This window comes from Cotesia typhae, unplaced genomic scaffold (genome assembly GCF_013202065.1).
Source record: "Cotesia typhae breed Kobodo isofemale line unplaced genomic scaffold, CoteBio_Ctyphae scaffold_121, whole genome shotgun sequence".
NCBI lineage: Eukaryota > Metazoa > Arthropoda > Insecta > Hymenoptera > Braconidae > Cotesia > Cotesia typhae.
In genome coordinates this window covers 3,420,642-3,437,386 of record NW_027423773.1, presented here as the reverse complement: position 1 = coordinate 3,437,386, position 16,745 = coordinate 3,420,642, and the positions used below count along the sequence as shown (strand labels likewise).

General features: G+C 30.5%; 3 protein-coding genes across 3 annotated transcripts in view; 1 reads left to right on the top strand and 2 right to left on the bottom strand.

The window, feature by feature from the left end:
• Positions 1-1,515, top strand: part of LOC141533705 (uncharacterized) — an 88,462-nt gene extending 86,947 nt beyond the window's left edge. Inside the window, exon 6 of the mRNA XM_074252723.1 lies at positions 314-1,515. Coding sequence (XP_074108824.1) covers positions 314-640 — 327 coding nt within the window. The 3' untranslated portion in view covers positions 641-1,515. The remainder of the gene's footprint in view (positions 1-313) is intronic.
• A 148-nt stretch (positions 1,516-1,663) lies between these two features.
• Positions 1,664-9,653, bottom strand: LOC141533704 (alpha-amylase 1-like). Its single transcript, XM_074252721.1, has 4 exons — positions 8,812-9,653; positions 7,412-7,860; positions 5,216-6,074; positions 1,664-3,670 (listed from the first exon to the last, which is right to left on the bottom strand). The coding sequence occupies exons 1-4, from the start codon at positions 9,010-9,012 to the stop codon at positions 3,656-3,658; spliced, it is 1,524 nt and encodes a 507-aa protein (XP_074108822.1). The 5' UTR covers positions 9,013-9,653; the 3' UTR covers positions 1,664-3,655.
• Positions 9,654-9,796: 143 nt separating this feature from the next.
• Positions 9,797-11,325, bottom strand: LOC141533706 (uncharacterized). Its single transcript, XM_074252724.1, has one exon. It carries the CDS (start codon positions 11,252-11,254, stop codon positions 9,866-9,868), a length of 1,389 nt encoding a protein of 462 aa, XP_074108825.1. The 5' UTR covers positions 11,255-11,325; the 3' UTR covers positions 9,797-9,865.
• Positions 11,326-16,745: the final 5,420 nt, after the last annotated feature.

Genomic DNA, 16,745 nt, shown 5'->3' with positions numbered 1-16,745 from the left:
AGGATGTAGGTGGAATTGATATTTTATAATAAAGATAACTCAGACACACCTAGTAGTGAAAGGTCTTTCGGATATGCCACTAAAGAGGTTAGCTTGGTCAAGATCCATTCTCGAGTTCACGTTCAGGTGACCTAGGCTTGGTCGTATGTTTAGTTCGCACGCGAGCCATTTCGTCGGATATTAATATAAAACATAAATATTATTTATCTCTACTGACATGTACATTCTCTCTTTACATCATTGCTAATAGAATCACATAAAAAAACAAGAACAATATCAAGAATATTAACAATATTTTTTATTTCTCTTTCAGAATTTCCAAGAGCATCGTATAGATGGCGCCTCGCTGCCTCTTCTGTCGGAGGAACACTTGACGGGGCCAATAGGAATGAAGCTCGGCCCGGCATTGAAGCTCCGCGCCATGTTAGCAAGGAAATTGGGCGCCTGTACAGTGTGCCTTCATTGCGCCCACTGCCACCAGACGCCGTTGCCGGTTATTAATGCGACGGCGAACGCGACTAATAGCGCGGCAAATAATGTCAGTGCTGGTAACATCAATGCTACCGCTGGTAACATGACTGCTGGGGCAATTTCGATGCAAACGACAGCTGGGAGGCGCCCCAGCAGCACTGGAAATTGACAAACAATGGCGGAGACTCCTGGATTCATCAGCGTTGACCCGAATCGCGCGCTCAGGATCGAAAGACGGATTTCTCGGCCTGTCAGAAAGCCAGATATCGTTTTCAAAAAGCCTATTAAACAATAACAATAAGGATTGTTGTTGTTTTTGTTTTTGTTAAGGAGACTCCGCCCAATTCAGTACCTAATTTAGTTGTTATTATTGATAATTTAATTCTATTGGTTAATGTTATTGTAATGTTAATGTTGAGAGGTTAAGAAAGTGTGAGTGCCTTTAGTAAGGGATTATTAACAAGAGATTTACATAAATAGATAAAAAATATCTATATCAATATTAGATATGGTCAAACTAGAAACTTGTTGATTTGGGAAGAAAAATTTTCTTCGAATTTGATAATTGACCTCTTAAATGGAAAATAGGAATAAATTTTATGCCTGATAAGATTTTTCAGAATTTAGTTCTTGGTTTTGCCGCTAGATGGCCTACGGCTCTCGTATCCAGAAAAATTTATCCATAGAATATAGTAGGGTGGCGAAGAAAACCCGACTACTTGCTATACTAGTTTATTATGAAAATATGTTTGTTTACTATGTTTCAAGATCCTTTCATAAAAATTAGCTTGATAAAATAATTTTTTTAAGGAAAATAATAAAATTTTTTTGGATTAATTCAAATATTAATTCAGAAGACAAACAGTTTTTTTTTTTATTATTTAAATTTCGTCCTGGATCGAATTTTTTTTAACGTTTATGAAAGGATACTGAAATTTTTTTAATTTTTTTATTAAATTATTTACATCATTTACATTTTTAATGGAAAATGAGACAGTTGGATTTAATAAGATTTTTGGTAAAAGTTAATTCTTGTTTTCGCCACTAGATGGCATACGGCTCTCGCTTTCAGAAAAATCTTATCAGAGATCATAAAAGGAAAGCGCAAAAGAAACAAACTATTTTTTATCTTCGAGCTTACTATGAAAATATGCTAGTTTATATTATTTCAAGAGCCCACGACAATAATTAACTTGATAAAAAATTGTTTTAGGGCTCGCTCAAGATTTTTTAAACTTTTGAAGTACAGTACTTAAAATGTTTTCTTTTAACTTGTCAATATTAATATCGACGAACTTTAAATTTTGTTTTTACACAGAAAAAAATTTTGTGTCAATGCATCTTTTTTGTGTTAAATATTTAATACTTTTTTGTATTAATTTAACACTCTTTTATATTAATTTAACACAATAAATGTTAAATTTACACATGGAAGTGTTAAATATTTAACACAAACATTTTTAACAAAAAATTTTTTGACGCAATGATGTAAAATTTTTTACTGTGTATCAAGTTGACACACTGAACAATTTAAGGAAACCACCAAAGAAATAAATAAAAGTCTCAAAAAAAAATAATTACCCCTGTATAGTTAATTTCAAAATATTCATCCGGCATCTGCAGAAAATTTTAAAAATCTTTAGCGACTTCTACAGATTAAAATTCCGAATTTCAATTTCCAAAATTCACATCATTTTCAACCTATCAAATAGTCTGACGATAAAAAGAAATTAAACGCATAAAAATTAAATTTTTGAAATGAACTTTTAAAAATCTTGAGCGAGCCCTAAAAAATTTTTTATGGTTCTAATTTTTGTACGAAACATTTTAAAACAAATTTTCGTATGAAACTCGAAGAATAAAAATAGTTTCTTGTGCTACCCGGATTGAAATTTTTTTTTTACAAAATTTTTCCTTTTTATGAGTGTAGTGATCACTGAATTTAGATTATACTTAACCATCGAGTTATTTATTCAATCGTATAGATTCATTGAGTGAAAAAACGTGCAGTTTTCATTCACAATTTTTTTGTAAACTATCAACATAAAAAAAAAAACGATTAAATAAATATTTAAAAAATTAAAAAAAACGTCCTACGAAAATAACGTGCAATAATAATATGTTATTTTGAATAATAATTAATTACAACACTACAAATAATGTTAGCGTTAAGAAATACGTATTTGCTCAAATCGTTATTTCTTTTTATATATTTTAATAAAGGTTTTTATATTATTAAATAGTTATACTCTTTAAATCCATAACATAAATGATAAATTATATTTTTTTTTAATAATATTATGCATAATTATCAATCATAATTTATAATTAATTGATCGATTAGTCAATTAATGGTTGAATTAATTACAGATAATTAATAATAAAAAAATAATAATGAATAATAAAATAAAATATGACAATAAATAATTAAAACATGTCTGATTTATAAATAGTTATCTGTAAAAATTAGCGCATATATTTTTTCAGTTGTAACATTTATTATTTATTATTTTAAAGTATAATGTATTTATAAAAAATTAATTTAGTTCATTAATGTAAAAAGTAATAAGCCTAAGATTAATATTTATAATTAAATGTCGCACACGGAAGACAGTAGTTTTTTTTTTTTTTTTTTTTTTTTTTTTTTTTTTTTTATTTAATTTTGCAATTTTAAATTACATTATTTTAATGTTATTTTTAAACAAAACGTGTGCAAATATTGACGGCTTTTACTTAATAATAAATATCTATTAATTATTAATTATTAATTTTTGATTATTAATTATTGAGAAGAAACAATTATATGTAAATACGTCACTTATAAATTTATTTATGGAAATATTACAAAATAAAAATTTAAGTATTTTAGTTCGTAGATGGTAACGTAGATTTACATTACATTATTTAGTTTTACAAATTTAATATTTAACAGTCAAAGTACGGATAAGAAGCACTTAAAAATAATAAGATAATATTTTGTATAGTATAAATATAAATATTATTAATAATTCTCACAAATAAACTTTGTTTTGAAAATAAATTTTTAAGAATACTGCAGTTTTGTGATACTTTTAAACTTTCTTCTCTTTAAATCTCTTTCATATTCATCTTTTTTTGGTTTTGTTCATATTTATATTGATTAATAAAAGATATTCATGTAAATAAATTTGTTTTTTCATTTTTATTATTCCAATTTTGCCTGCAAAAAAAAAGATTAATATTAATAAAGATAATGATTTTTTCAGTTTTTACTATGAAAGTACTATTTCAGTGGCTATATCTCCGAAAATATTGACAATAAGCCTATGGTATATAAACGTTTTAATAGAAATTTTACTAAGCTTCAATTTCGATCTCTTATGATTTTCTCCTAAAATCAATATTTTAGGAGATATAGCCATTTTAGTGACTAGGTAACGATTTTTCAATTTTTATCATGTAAACATTACTTGAGCGACCTTATATGATTATATATTCAAAAATATTGAAGATAGATTAATGGTATAAAAATATTTTTGATAAGAAATTTACTAAGCTTCAATTTTGATTTCTTATGATTTTATTCTAAAATCAATATTTTAGGAGATATAGCTATTTTAGTGATTGGGTAATAATTTTTCAATTTTTACCATGTAAGCTCTACTTGAATGACCTTAGGTGGCTATATCTTCGAGAATATTGAAGCTAGGCCAATAGTATAGAGACATTTTTTGTAGAAAATTTACTAAGCTACTATTTGGGTATCTTATGATTTTCTCCTAATATATAATGTGGAATGCTTCACGTAATAGTAACCGTAACTCCTATTCCTTTCCGCTTCACAGCATTATTTAATTTTACAAATATAACATCAATATTTTGGGAGATATAAGCATTTTTGTAGTAACTATATGACCAAAAAAATATAGGGATTTTTCCTATTTTTGCTAAGGAAAAATTCCTATGTTGATATAGAAATTTTTCCAATGTCAACATAGGAATTTTTCAAATGTTAACATGGGAATTTTTTTTTTATTAACATGATAGAAATATCCATGTGACACAAGAAAAATTCATTTATCACTAAAATTTATGTAACTTAATTTAATGATTACAAATTTACATAACAATTTTCTCATTCGAGCAATTTCAGATAATTTAAAAGTAAAACCGTGATATACAGTCGGTTTGTGATATAAAAATTCGAGGAAATTTTTTTCAAATTTTGCTTTACATTTCGAAAAAATTAAAAATCCAGCAGATTATGGACGGTGTGGCTTAAATTGCCATAACTTTTTCAAAAATTGACTTATCGGGACGTTTTTTTTTTCAAAATTTTTTTTATTAAATGTTCTTTTTGGGAAAAAATAGAAAAAAATTATTTAAACCTATATTCATCGTTATTTTTCAGATTTTCCGAAAAAACTCCGAATTTCTTGATGATAACCATTTTTAATTTCTTTTTTCTTTCGTTCATATGAAACTTTGACATGTTTTACAAATATCCTAAAAATTTCAGAAAGGTGTATTTTCGATTTCTATTTTCTTTTCAATTGAAAAAAAATTTTTTTTCATGTCATGAATGAATTTTTACTATGTCCCATAGATATTTCTATCATATTAATAAAGAAACAATTCCCATGTTACCATTAGAAAAATTCTTATATTAACATTGGAAAAATAGGAAAAATCCCTATGATTTTTTCGCTGTGTAGATGATCATTTAGTATTTCATGAAAAATTATCTAATAATCTAAAATCTCACGTTGATATGAACCGCGACAACATAATCTTCCTCAGCCATCCCAATGTTGACATTAGCAAATCCATCAGCATCAATAACTAACTTCTTCCCTGTGCAGGACTTTCCTTCAAGATTTCCTGAAATAACATCGCAATAAACACCCTCAGGGAGACACGTCTTGATCCGTTTATTAAGATCAAATTGATCCGCATTAATAGCAACAAAGGCCCGGCTGCCTCTCGAGAAGGCAATTTGATTATTCCAGTTGTCCCACCACTCGCAGATCGGTTTCTTCGCAGCCACATTGCGGAACTCTACCATGTTAACAATCTGACGCCATCTATGCTCGCAGATCCAACCGTTAGCGCAGCCATTTGTGTTGTTATTTTCCTCCAAAGGCGATAGCAAATTGCCCAAAGAATCTGCGGGAGGACCTTGGTCAGAATTTTCAAAAGAAAAAGAACTCATAATTCGGGGCTTTCCGTAAGGATGCGCCAGCATGAAAGCCACTGCCATCTTGTAGAACCGAGGTTCTTTGTGAGTTAACACACCAGGATGGCGCTGGGTGTCGTGATTGTCGATAAAAATAAGCGCGTCCTTGTCGGCAAGGAGTCCCCACTCCTCACCAATATTCTTGAACCATTTAAGAGACTTTTCGCCGCGGATTCCGCTAGTTACTTCTAAGCCGTACCTGAATTCTGTGACGGCGCCAAGAGAGTTGTACTCGTGCTTTGATATGACTTCACTACCCATGTCGATAACTTCTTGGTAGATGTAAGGTCTCGTTTGAGGGAGGAAGCCGTGATTGATGCTGAGATTATGCAGGCGAGAGTAAATTACTGAAAGGTCTCCTGGCCAGATGTGTTTCGCTGCGTCAACTCTAGATAAAAAAAAATTACATCGATGAAATGATATTTTACTTTAAATAAGCTTCATCAACGGTTAAAAAGGTATTCTGGTATAGATGCTTAAATTTGAGGTAATTTTCTAAGTCCCGGAAAAAAAAGCAATCAATATTTTTACTATTCATTTTTTTATAAAGATACTAGAATTTGAATTTGCGCGCGCAAGCGCGCGCCTCATATATATTGTCATGATATATTTACGTGTCGTATATGTATATTATATTCACTTTCAACCAATCAGAATGAGAATAATTATTTTCGACCAATCACATCACGAATAAATTGGTTTCACATACATTTCATCTCTATTTTAATATTTAGATTAATTAATATTTCAAAAACACATTAGGAAAACGGTTGACCCTTAAGGCCATTTCTGCAACTTCCAGCTAATACCATACTTAAGTGCTCAAAATTGCACTCATGCGTGTTTGAGCTCTTCGAGCTCAAAAATACAATTTCTGTGTTGTTTTAAGCTCTCCGAGCTCAAAGAGATCGCTTTTCTATGCTTTTGAATTCTTCGAGCTCAAAAGTCTGATGAAGATTTAATTTTGACAAAGGTGTTCTCAATAAAACACTATTTTTTAAATTTTTAAACCGCAATTACTTTTGAATAAATGAACCGATTTTTACGCGGTTGGCGGCATTCAAAGCAGTTTTTGAAGCTTTATGAAGAATCTTTAAGTTTAAGTTGATCGAACAATAAAATTCAAAGTAATTCTTTCGACAACGATAACTCACGAACGAATCAACAGATTTTGACCGGGCTGGCGGCAATCGACATAATTTTTTGATAGTAAGAGCTGATTAGTTTTTGAAATCGATCAGTAAAGCCGTTTAAAAGTTATTCCAAAAAAACCACATTTAAAGAAAATATTTTTTTTTCATTTTTTTTTGAGATTTCTTAAAATCTACCAGTTTGAATCAGTCTAAATTTCAAATCAGTTTCAGGGATGGCCTTTAGGGTCAAAAAGGCCTTTTTCCAGATTTTTTGCTATGTAATAAAGCTTTGTTTATATTAATATAATTTATTTGGAACAAAAAAATCATTTATTAAACTGTAACAAATAATATCGATACGTACAAATATTTTTTTTTCCCAAATAAATGACTAAAAATTTTATTACTAAATCAGTTTAGTACTTCATACTAAATCCTTCTATCAGGGTACAAAGGGAAAATTTCTAGCTAAAACATGGTTATAATGACTATGTTTAATAGCAATTCTAACTTTGTTTTATAGGAATTGTAACTATGTTAGCATAGCAAAAAATACTCATCTTTGTTTCTCTGTGTATGAATGTCCACTAACCTGATTCCAGCGACCCCAACATCAATGATTTTATTAAGAAACTCGACAATTTTCCCTCTAACATATTCCTCTTTCTGATCAAGATCATGCAACCCCACCAATTCACAATTCCTCACTTGGAAAGGGTCATTCCAATTGTCAATGGAACATGGTGCATGAAAATCGCTATTATTATACGGCACTGCGCTGTAATTTCTAGCCCCCAAGTCAGCTGTGGAATTTCCTGTACCACTCGCAGTTTTTTTCTCCGTAAGATTTTCCGGATTCGCAGACATGTGGTTTATTATCACGTCAACATAAATTTTTACTCCAGCTTTGTTGCAGCGCGTCACCATATCTCGGAACTGAGTCTCGTTTCCAGAGCGCGTCGTCCATTGGTACGAAATTGGCTGGTAGCGCTCCCACCAAGGACGCTTCGGAACTACTACATTCTCTTGTACCGGCGATACCTATTTACATTGATGTTTATTTAAAACAATGCATTGATAGAAAAATTTATGAACTGTTGATTCAATAGATAATGAATTTACTATCAACAATTCAATTATAAATTTATAATTATTTATTAGAACAATTTATTAATTTTGAAATATAAGTAAATATTTTTCAACTATTATTAAACATATATTATCAATTAAAAGAGATTTCTTTTGCTGTGAATAAATATCAATTTCAAAATATTGTGATTAATTTCAAGTAACAAATAGCCAAAAAATTGAAAAAATGTTTTTTTTACAGTTATTTGTAAAAAAAAAAAAAAAAACAGAGTAAAAATCAGTATTTTAACATAATAATCTATTTTGCGAGTATTTTTGTGTCGAATATGAGGTAAAAATTTTAGAAGGATTCCGGAGAAATCGTGTTGATAATCCGTGAAAACGTATTTTTAAAAAAAAAGCCTTCTAGTTTTTTTTAAATAAAAAACCAAAAAATTTTACCAAATACATTCGAAAAATAAAAAAAAATCAAAACTTCAAAAGTGACCATCTAGACTGCACCCTTAAATTTTAATAATTGATTTCTCAATATAATTCATCAATAGATAAATTTATTAACCATTTATAATTGCTTATTAAATCATTTGTTTCCAGTTAATCAAGCTTATTGAATTTTAACACATTCTTCAATTAGTGTATAGAAAAAAAAATAACTCTGTCAGAGATTTCAATCCAGGACCTCTGGAAATTTTTTTGTGGAATTAAATACCTAAATTTTGTAATTCCAACTACAAGAAATGTAGTCATCAAGTGAAAGTTTTTAGAACTACTGCTTTTATCCAATTTATTTCAAATTTTTCTGTTAATGCATTGAATTTTTCATTAAAAAATTTGATAAAAAAAAATAATAATAAGAATAATGATGATAATAATAATAATAATAATAGTGATGTAAATGGTTACCTGAACACCGGCATAACCCTTGGGCCCCAGAAAATGTTCACACTCGACCGCAATATCCGACCACGTCCATTCAAACAGATGTACCATAACATCATATCCAGGAGTGTAATTGGGATTCTTAAAGGCACTATCATCCGCTAAAACAACTGCCACAATAATGCTGGATGTTAAGCTCAGCACAATAATCACACGTGCGTGCATGCTGAAGAAAAATTCACTCTATGAAGAGTAAAATACATCTGTAATGTGTCTTTGTGGTCACCCTGAGCCAAAGGACGTTTTATCCAAGATACAAGACCAAAGACCAAAGACGCTATCGATCATCCGATACAAATAACTTTTATTATCGGTCACCACGCCTTTAATATCTTATTCAATGCAATAATCATGTCCCGTTATCTTGAGCATTTACCGTTGAATACAATAATGCGCTGTAATTACAGGCTACTTCGCAATTTTCAATTCAGTGCAGAAATAATTAAAAAAAAAAATCTAAGATTGTATAATGAATTTTAATTTAAACTGTGCGGAATTAGTTCATTTTGATTTTTTTATAAAATGATAATACATCAAAACCGTATAAATAAGTTACTCAAGAAAAATTCGGTTTTCATATATACTTCAGTAAAATCTTTCTGCTAGCGAGAATTTAAATGCACCTAGCGGCAAAACTCAGAACTAACTTAAAAAATTTCTCTACTGCCAAATTAGGTGCAAAAAAAAGAGAAAAAGATTTTAAAATAAGTTCTTAGATTTTATTGATACTTTGCGTTTCTATTATTCAAACAAATAATTCAATTGATTATCAATTGATAAGATAGCAAAATTTTTTTTTTATCAGGTCAATAGACAAAAAGTTCAGTTCTAAGATATACTTCGCTAAAATATTTCTGCTAGCGAGAATTTCAGACCACCTGGCGGCGAAGTCGAGAACTAACTTTAAAAATTGTTAAAAGATTCTAAAATTTTAATCATTATCCCCCAAAAAAAATTAAAATAATTATTTTCAAAAAATTTCAATATTCAAATATTTCAATTAAAAATTCATAAAAACTTAAGACTCTTCTGTCTTTTTCTCATCTTTGTGATGTTCATCGTTATGATGTTCATCATCATCATCTTCATTTTCAAGTTCCGAATAACTTATCTCGTCATCCTCGCCTTTTTTCCGAAACATGTACACGAGATACCCGGCGCCGATGAAAATCACCATGACTCCAATGAACACACCAATCCACATTATAATACTTTTCCAGGCCTCCGTAAGTCCTAACGCATCGGCAATATCACGCGGAGTGTCACCAGCAATTTTAGCAAACGCCTCCCACAAAGTCGGATTTTCATCACAGCGGGGTCTTACGGTTTCCGACAGCTCTTCAATATTGACATATTGTAATGAATTGTGAGGTGCTGAAGGGTTGCAAGCTACACACGCAGTTTCTGTCCTCTCTTGGTCATCGAGCAAGTCACAAAAATTGGTGAATGTCAATGATTTTCTATTAGCTTCGCAGAATTTATTCATTTTCTCTTCTAAGCCCGGTCTTTCGATTAATTCCTTAATTTCCTTGTTCGTGATGGTATTGTTCTCAATTTTCTTGATTTTTTCTTCAATAATATTCTTCTCTTCTCCATCTCGCTCATCATCAATCAAACGGGATTTGAAATCATTTAACAATTCAGTGGGTTTATATGTCTTGAGATACCTAATCACCAGGTTAAAGTTAGGTATGAGTTTATCCATGGATGTAGAATCGCAATGGGGAATTCTATGGGGATGATCCCCGTAAGCACAAGAGCGATTCTTCAACTTGCACCTACCAGCTTCTCCGGTTTCATTTTTGAAGAGAAAACAGCCTTTGGCCTTGTGACATTCTTGAATCAGTTGGTCAATACCGAGTGCTGCTACTCCTGCTGCTAATACTACTCCACCAGTAGCAGCCGCTGCTTTCAATCCCGCATTATAACGATCTATCAATTTATTTTTCTGTGCCGTTGAAAGCTTCTCCTTCGCCTCATCGATCGGTATATCGTAGTCCTTCATCTTTCCTTTTTTCAACTTAACGATTTCTTCTTCTAAATCCGCAATCCGCTTCGCTGGACAGTGCTCTATTTGTTTTTGTATACCCTTTTCGATCTTCTCACTTATTATGCCATCTAATCTCAATTCGTTAAAGACTTTTCTGACGCGACCGGATTCAAAATAAAACTCAAGATCACTGATCTTGGTTTCCCCAATGTGGACTTCTCCTTCGACCTTCTTGATATTAGGAACTGGAAAGTCATCTAGTCTCTTTATATTGATAAGATCTGGTACGTCAAGTTCCTTTACAAATTTCGATCTTGCGGCTTTAAAAGTTGACACAATTTCCTCGCCTGCTAATTTGAGACCGTTGGATAAAGATTTCCTGAACTTTCCGAAGATAGCACGGATTTTTATTTTCATTTTTAAATTTCCAAACAATTCGGTAAATTAATTTTTGAATTTTATGTTGTTCGATTGTTCTATAATACATTTAAGGTGAAAGGTGATCATTTATTAATATCAATTGTCGCTATCGTGTTTTGTTGTTTTTATTGTATGGCAATTGGCGTTTTGGCTGTTTGGATCATTGGTCGATTGATAATGAGCTCATTGAAAATTAATTAATCATTGCGGGTTGTTTTTAGATATTAGATTAGAGGGAAATTACTTTCGTAGAAGTTAGATCCTGGTTTCGCCACTAGATGGCTACGTCTTCTCGCTATCAGATAAATCATATCTACATTAATATATTAGGTTAATTTTTTCTATAAACAGACTTTTAGTTCCATCCACAGTAAAAGCATTATTTTACTAACATTGACAAAAGTATCGCATTTTCCTCTTTGGTTGTATTTTTCCATTGATTGTTTTGTATTCAAGCCCACTACCATGTTAACATTTTCTTTTATTCTTTATCCGCCGACAGTAATAGCAAATATGGCTATCTTACTACGAAGACACAAATTTTCAAGTCTTAAATAAATTTTTTGTTACATCTGCTTCCAAAGTTCGAGCCTTACCTACCAAACGCAAAGCGCGTATTCTCGTGATGGTTATGCACACTGTATAAGCGTGCGGGAAAGTAGACGGAGTCAAATTATCACACGGAAAATAAAATATCGCTCTCAGAGCAATATTGTGATGCTATAGTAGCTATCCCCACTCAACCAACTGTTAAAGAGTTACTAGAGCCATCTAGTAGATCGCTCTGGCAGGAATACAGTAGTTGGCTAAAATAGCTAAACCAGTGCGCTGAGAGAGCCCTACGGGATTGCTGTGAGGGGTAAATGCCTCGTTGAAGTCTCAGATTCTGCGCGCAGTCTTGTTAGTTGACTTATTTTACAACCTCCAGTATTAATATAATTATTTACTAGCAACCTGTAATTCATACGCGACTGTCGAGAGTTATGGATTATGATTAAAAAAAACTTTGGCTTATTAATTTTTTGTTCTTTTCAATAGAGATATTAATAGTTTGGGTAGTTTTTAAAGAAAGTTCAAAATAATTAGTGCAATGGCAGGATCAAATTCGAATAATTTAATGAAAAATGTGGTGGAGCAAATTTATAGATCCAACAAATTATTTAAAATTCCTCCAAAAAATTTCTTAAAAAATTGACCATCACCAAAAAATATATAAAACTTTGAAAATTCTTAAATTCTTGTGACAATTTTTTTTTAAATGGTCCATGAAAAATAAATAAGTATTATCAAAGACTTGTTAATTTAATATGTAATCTATTTTATAATTTTTAATTACTTATTATTTTTCATTTATTCGTATAATTTTTCAATAATAATTAATAAAAGATTGAATCGATAGAATAATACAATTATTTGTTATTAAATATAAAATATAAAATACTAGCTGTTACCCGCCCGCTTCGCTGGGCATTTTATAGAATTGTATTTTTAGATCTAAACTTGGAATTTAATTAGAGTATTGTTCTGACTTTCACAAATTCCAAATTTCATCGAATTATCATATACCTTTTATCCATGTAATTATTCCAGCTAATATTCATTGTAACTTTCAATGTGCAATCATTATAATGTTTGCGTGGCTTTTTTTCAAAAATGAATAATAATTGACGCGAAAAAAAAAAATTTGAAATGAGAATTTGGAGTCTATTGGAGCTATAGCTTGGAAATTAAAAATTTTTAATGTTAACACCGACCTTCGCAAACCCCTGTGAGATGAGCTATCGTAAAATTTGCCCATAGACTTTTTCTACATCTCTTACAGAAAATTCCTACCAAATTTGGAGTCGATAGGAGCTATAGTTTAAAAACGGGAATTTTTCATTATTAACGCCCCCGCAATTCTCTTTGGGGTAGAATATCGTAAAATTCGTTCATAAATTATTTTTTCATCACTTACAGAAAATTCCTACAAAATTTGGAGTCTGTAGGAGTTATAGCTTGAAAATTAAACATTTTGATAGTTAATACCCACCCCCGCAACCCTCTGTTAGATGAGATATCGTAAAATTCGTTTATAGATTATTTCTACATCTCTTACAGAAGATTCCTACCAAATTTGGAGTCAATAGAGCTTTAGTTTAAAAACGGGAATTTTTCATTGTTAACGCCCCCGCAACCCCCCTTCTGAGTGGAATTTTGTAAAATCCGTTCTTAGCTGACCTCTACTTGGCGAAAGGAATATTCCTGCCAAATTTCAAGTCTCTAGGTCTTTAATATAGTCATAAATAATATTATAGTCATAATTTAGTTTAGCCATATATAATAGCTAAATTTGTCATTAAAGACAAATTTGGAAACTGGGGGAAGGGGAGGACCTTTACTCAGTATGAATTTTTTTTTCGGTAACTGAAAAAAGTAATTCGGACAGCCCAGACCGGGACTCGGACCCGGATCGTTTGGTTACGCGCCAAAGGCTCTACCAGTTAAGCTATCCGAGACACTGTCCGTAATTACTATTCAGTCACCTAATAAGACCTATCGAGTAATAAACACCACCGTCCATCTTACGGTAAAGAGCCTTTATTTTAGACTATATTATCCTGAGATATCGTGATAAGTGACTATATCTATAGAAAGTCTCCTATATATATATATATATATATATATATATATATATATATATATATATATATATATATATATATATATATATATATATATATATATATATAGATTAATTGATGTTCCCAGTAATAATTTAACTTGAAAATGTTATTTTTTTATAAAAATATCACTTAAATCACTTTTTCAATATAATTTTTTTGACAGTTGCTTGTTTACGTTTTTTTAATTGTGACATATGAATGAAATATTAAAGTGAACAATTCATTTGTTTTGAAGATAACTTCAAAGCTTTCAATAATAATAAATAAATAAATAACTAAATAATAAAAAAATATAAATTTTACCAAAATAAATATAAATAAACAAATTAAGTATAAATATAAAAAATTAAATATATGTTCACCCATTAAAATCATTATATATTGAAAAAAATTTATTTAAAAAGAATTGATTTAAAATATGGACATAAATAATTTAAATTTAGAAGTGTTAATTATACATGGAAATAAAGCTTTTCATCCAGACAATTGGTCTCACGAAGTGAAGAAACAGATAATTGGTAAGTAAAAATAATTAATTAATGTAAACATAATTATATTATTTTATTAAAATTTTATTTTCTATTTTTTTAGTTAGTTAAAAAAACTTGTAATCATCAATCATAATTTATTATTCTTTTTTTTTTTTAGACTACGTCGACCAAGTCAATGGGATCTACATTGTTGGTTGCACAACCATAACTAAAGTATTTTTAAAAGATGGGCGAATTCACGAAGCCATTGGGTTTAAAGAATCTCATCAAGAATCATTCGCTGCAGCGTACGATGATGCGCGAAATGTAATTGTCATTTTTTTATTTAAATATTTTTTACAGTATAATATACAAATATGAATTTTACATACACTAACTTTTTTTATCTTCATTATAGGGATCTTTCCTCCGAGCTCTTCACGACACATTTAAATTTTTTAAAGAATTTCAGGACATAATTGAAAAATTAAAGAGGCTTGCAAAGCAGCAAGAATTGCAAATAAAATGGAAAAAGTTAAAATCAATTATTAAAAATATCAATTAAATTTAATTGTGTAATTCTATAAAGATTTGAATTTTTTTTTAATAATAATAATCTTGATCAAAAAACAACGAATATTGGGAGCTGTATTTTTTATAAATGTAACAACAAAATATGTTCTAAGCTATTAAGGTAAAAGTTCCGATAGATGATCACGTACCAGTATATGATCACTCCGTGTATTTGTATATCTATATTCACAAATATGTATACAAATACATAGAGTGATCATATACCGGTACATGATCATCTATTAGGCCTTTTACCTTATATAAAAATTTTTCAGTTTTTTTATATTTAATACCTTCGTATTATCCTTTAGGAATTGAATTTTATAATTTTTTAATTAACGTCCACGCAAGGATTTTTGAGGGTGGCATTTCATAAAATTCATTCTTTACAGCTCAAAAACTCCAAAAAAATCATTCTGGCCAAGTTTCAATCCTTTAGCTGCTATAGATTAAAAGGTACAATTTCTTTTAATTTTACGCCCACGCACGGACATGTGGGGGTAGAATTTAATGAAATTTATTCTTAACAGCTCAAAAACGCCAAAAAAGCATTCTAGCCATGTTTCAAAGTATTAATAGATATAGATTGAAATTTACGAATTTTTTCTTAATTTGACGACCACACACGGGCACGCTAGGGGGGTGGAATGTCACAGAATTCGTCTTTAAAAAATTTCTAAATGTAATTTGAAACATTCTGACCAAGTTTTGGACTATTAAAAGCCATAATTGAAAAATATGAATTTTTTTTCGTGAACACCCCCGCAACCCCCCTTATGGGTGGAATTTCGTGAAATCCGTTCTTAGCTAATCTCTACTTGGCAAAAGGAATATTCCTGCCAAATTTCAAGTCTCTAGGTCTTATAGTTCCAGAGATATCGTAATGAGTGACTATCTTATAATTTCCGAGATCTCGTGTTATGTCAGTGTATTTAATTTCTTTAGGTTAACACCCCCGCAACCCTCCTTCTGGGTGGAATTTCGAAAAATCCATTCTTAGCTGACCTGGACTTCGGAAAAGGAATATGCATACCAAATTTCAAGTCTCTAGGTCTCATGGTTCCAGAGATATCGTGATGAGTGACTACATACGTGAGAATCTCTTATATATATATAGATTTAAATCGTTTTGTCTGGTAAGAGGGCGCTGTACGAAAAATGTTGGTTAGCGATTCTAGCCAACTAACAGATCGCTCCAGTAGCCCTACAGTAGTGCTCTTGTAAAAATACACATTGCTACAGTAAGAATCTACGGATAGGTATCCAATAGATCATCTAGCACCTGCGCATATCAAATAACCACTTATGAAAAGCAGCCTGTCGATCATACGTTCAACTTTGTGCAACTACTAACCATAACTGCGTGTATTATTTATATTATTTATAGTTATCTATCACTTTAATTAAAATTAAAAAAAAAAGTTAAAAATCTACGTGAAAAATGAATGAATTAACGAGACTTTGTAAAATTTTTTGATAACTAATATAGTTAAGCTCATTACAATATTTCTTTGTAAATGAATAATTTTTCTCTACTGAACTTTGAAAGCAATCGTTACAAAATATATTGTTCGATACATATGTCCCAACGGAGGCATTTACAGGGCTTAATTGAGACACTCGCCAGAAGAAACGACACGTTTACAACGAGACCGATTACGCTTTCGCCACTTGGCTAGCGGCTCGTGAGAGAAATCTGCGTACTCTGCACCATTATAAACGCGCCGTTTCTTAGGTTCGTGTCTCAATTTTTAAGCCCTGGAAATACCTCACTTCCCT

Coding starts and splice junctions, on each gene's coding strand:
- LOC141533704 (XM_074252721.1), bottom strand. CDS start 9,012: ATGCACGCACGTGTGATTATTGTGCTGAGCTTAACATCCAGCATTATT. Junction 7,861..8,811: donor AGGGTTATGCCGGTGTTCAG/GTAACCATTTAC, acceptor CAATGTAAATAG/GTATCGCCGGTACAAGAGAA. Junction 6,075..7,411: donor GTTGGGGTCGCTGGAATCAG/GTTAGTGGACAT, acceptor TTTTTTATCTAG/AGTTGACGCAGCGAAACACA.
- LOC141533706 (XM_074252724.1), bottom strand. CDS start 11,254: ATGAAAATAAAAATCCGTGCTATCTTCGGAAAGTTCAGGAAATCTTTA.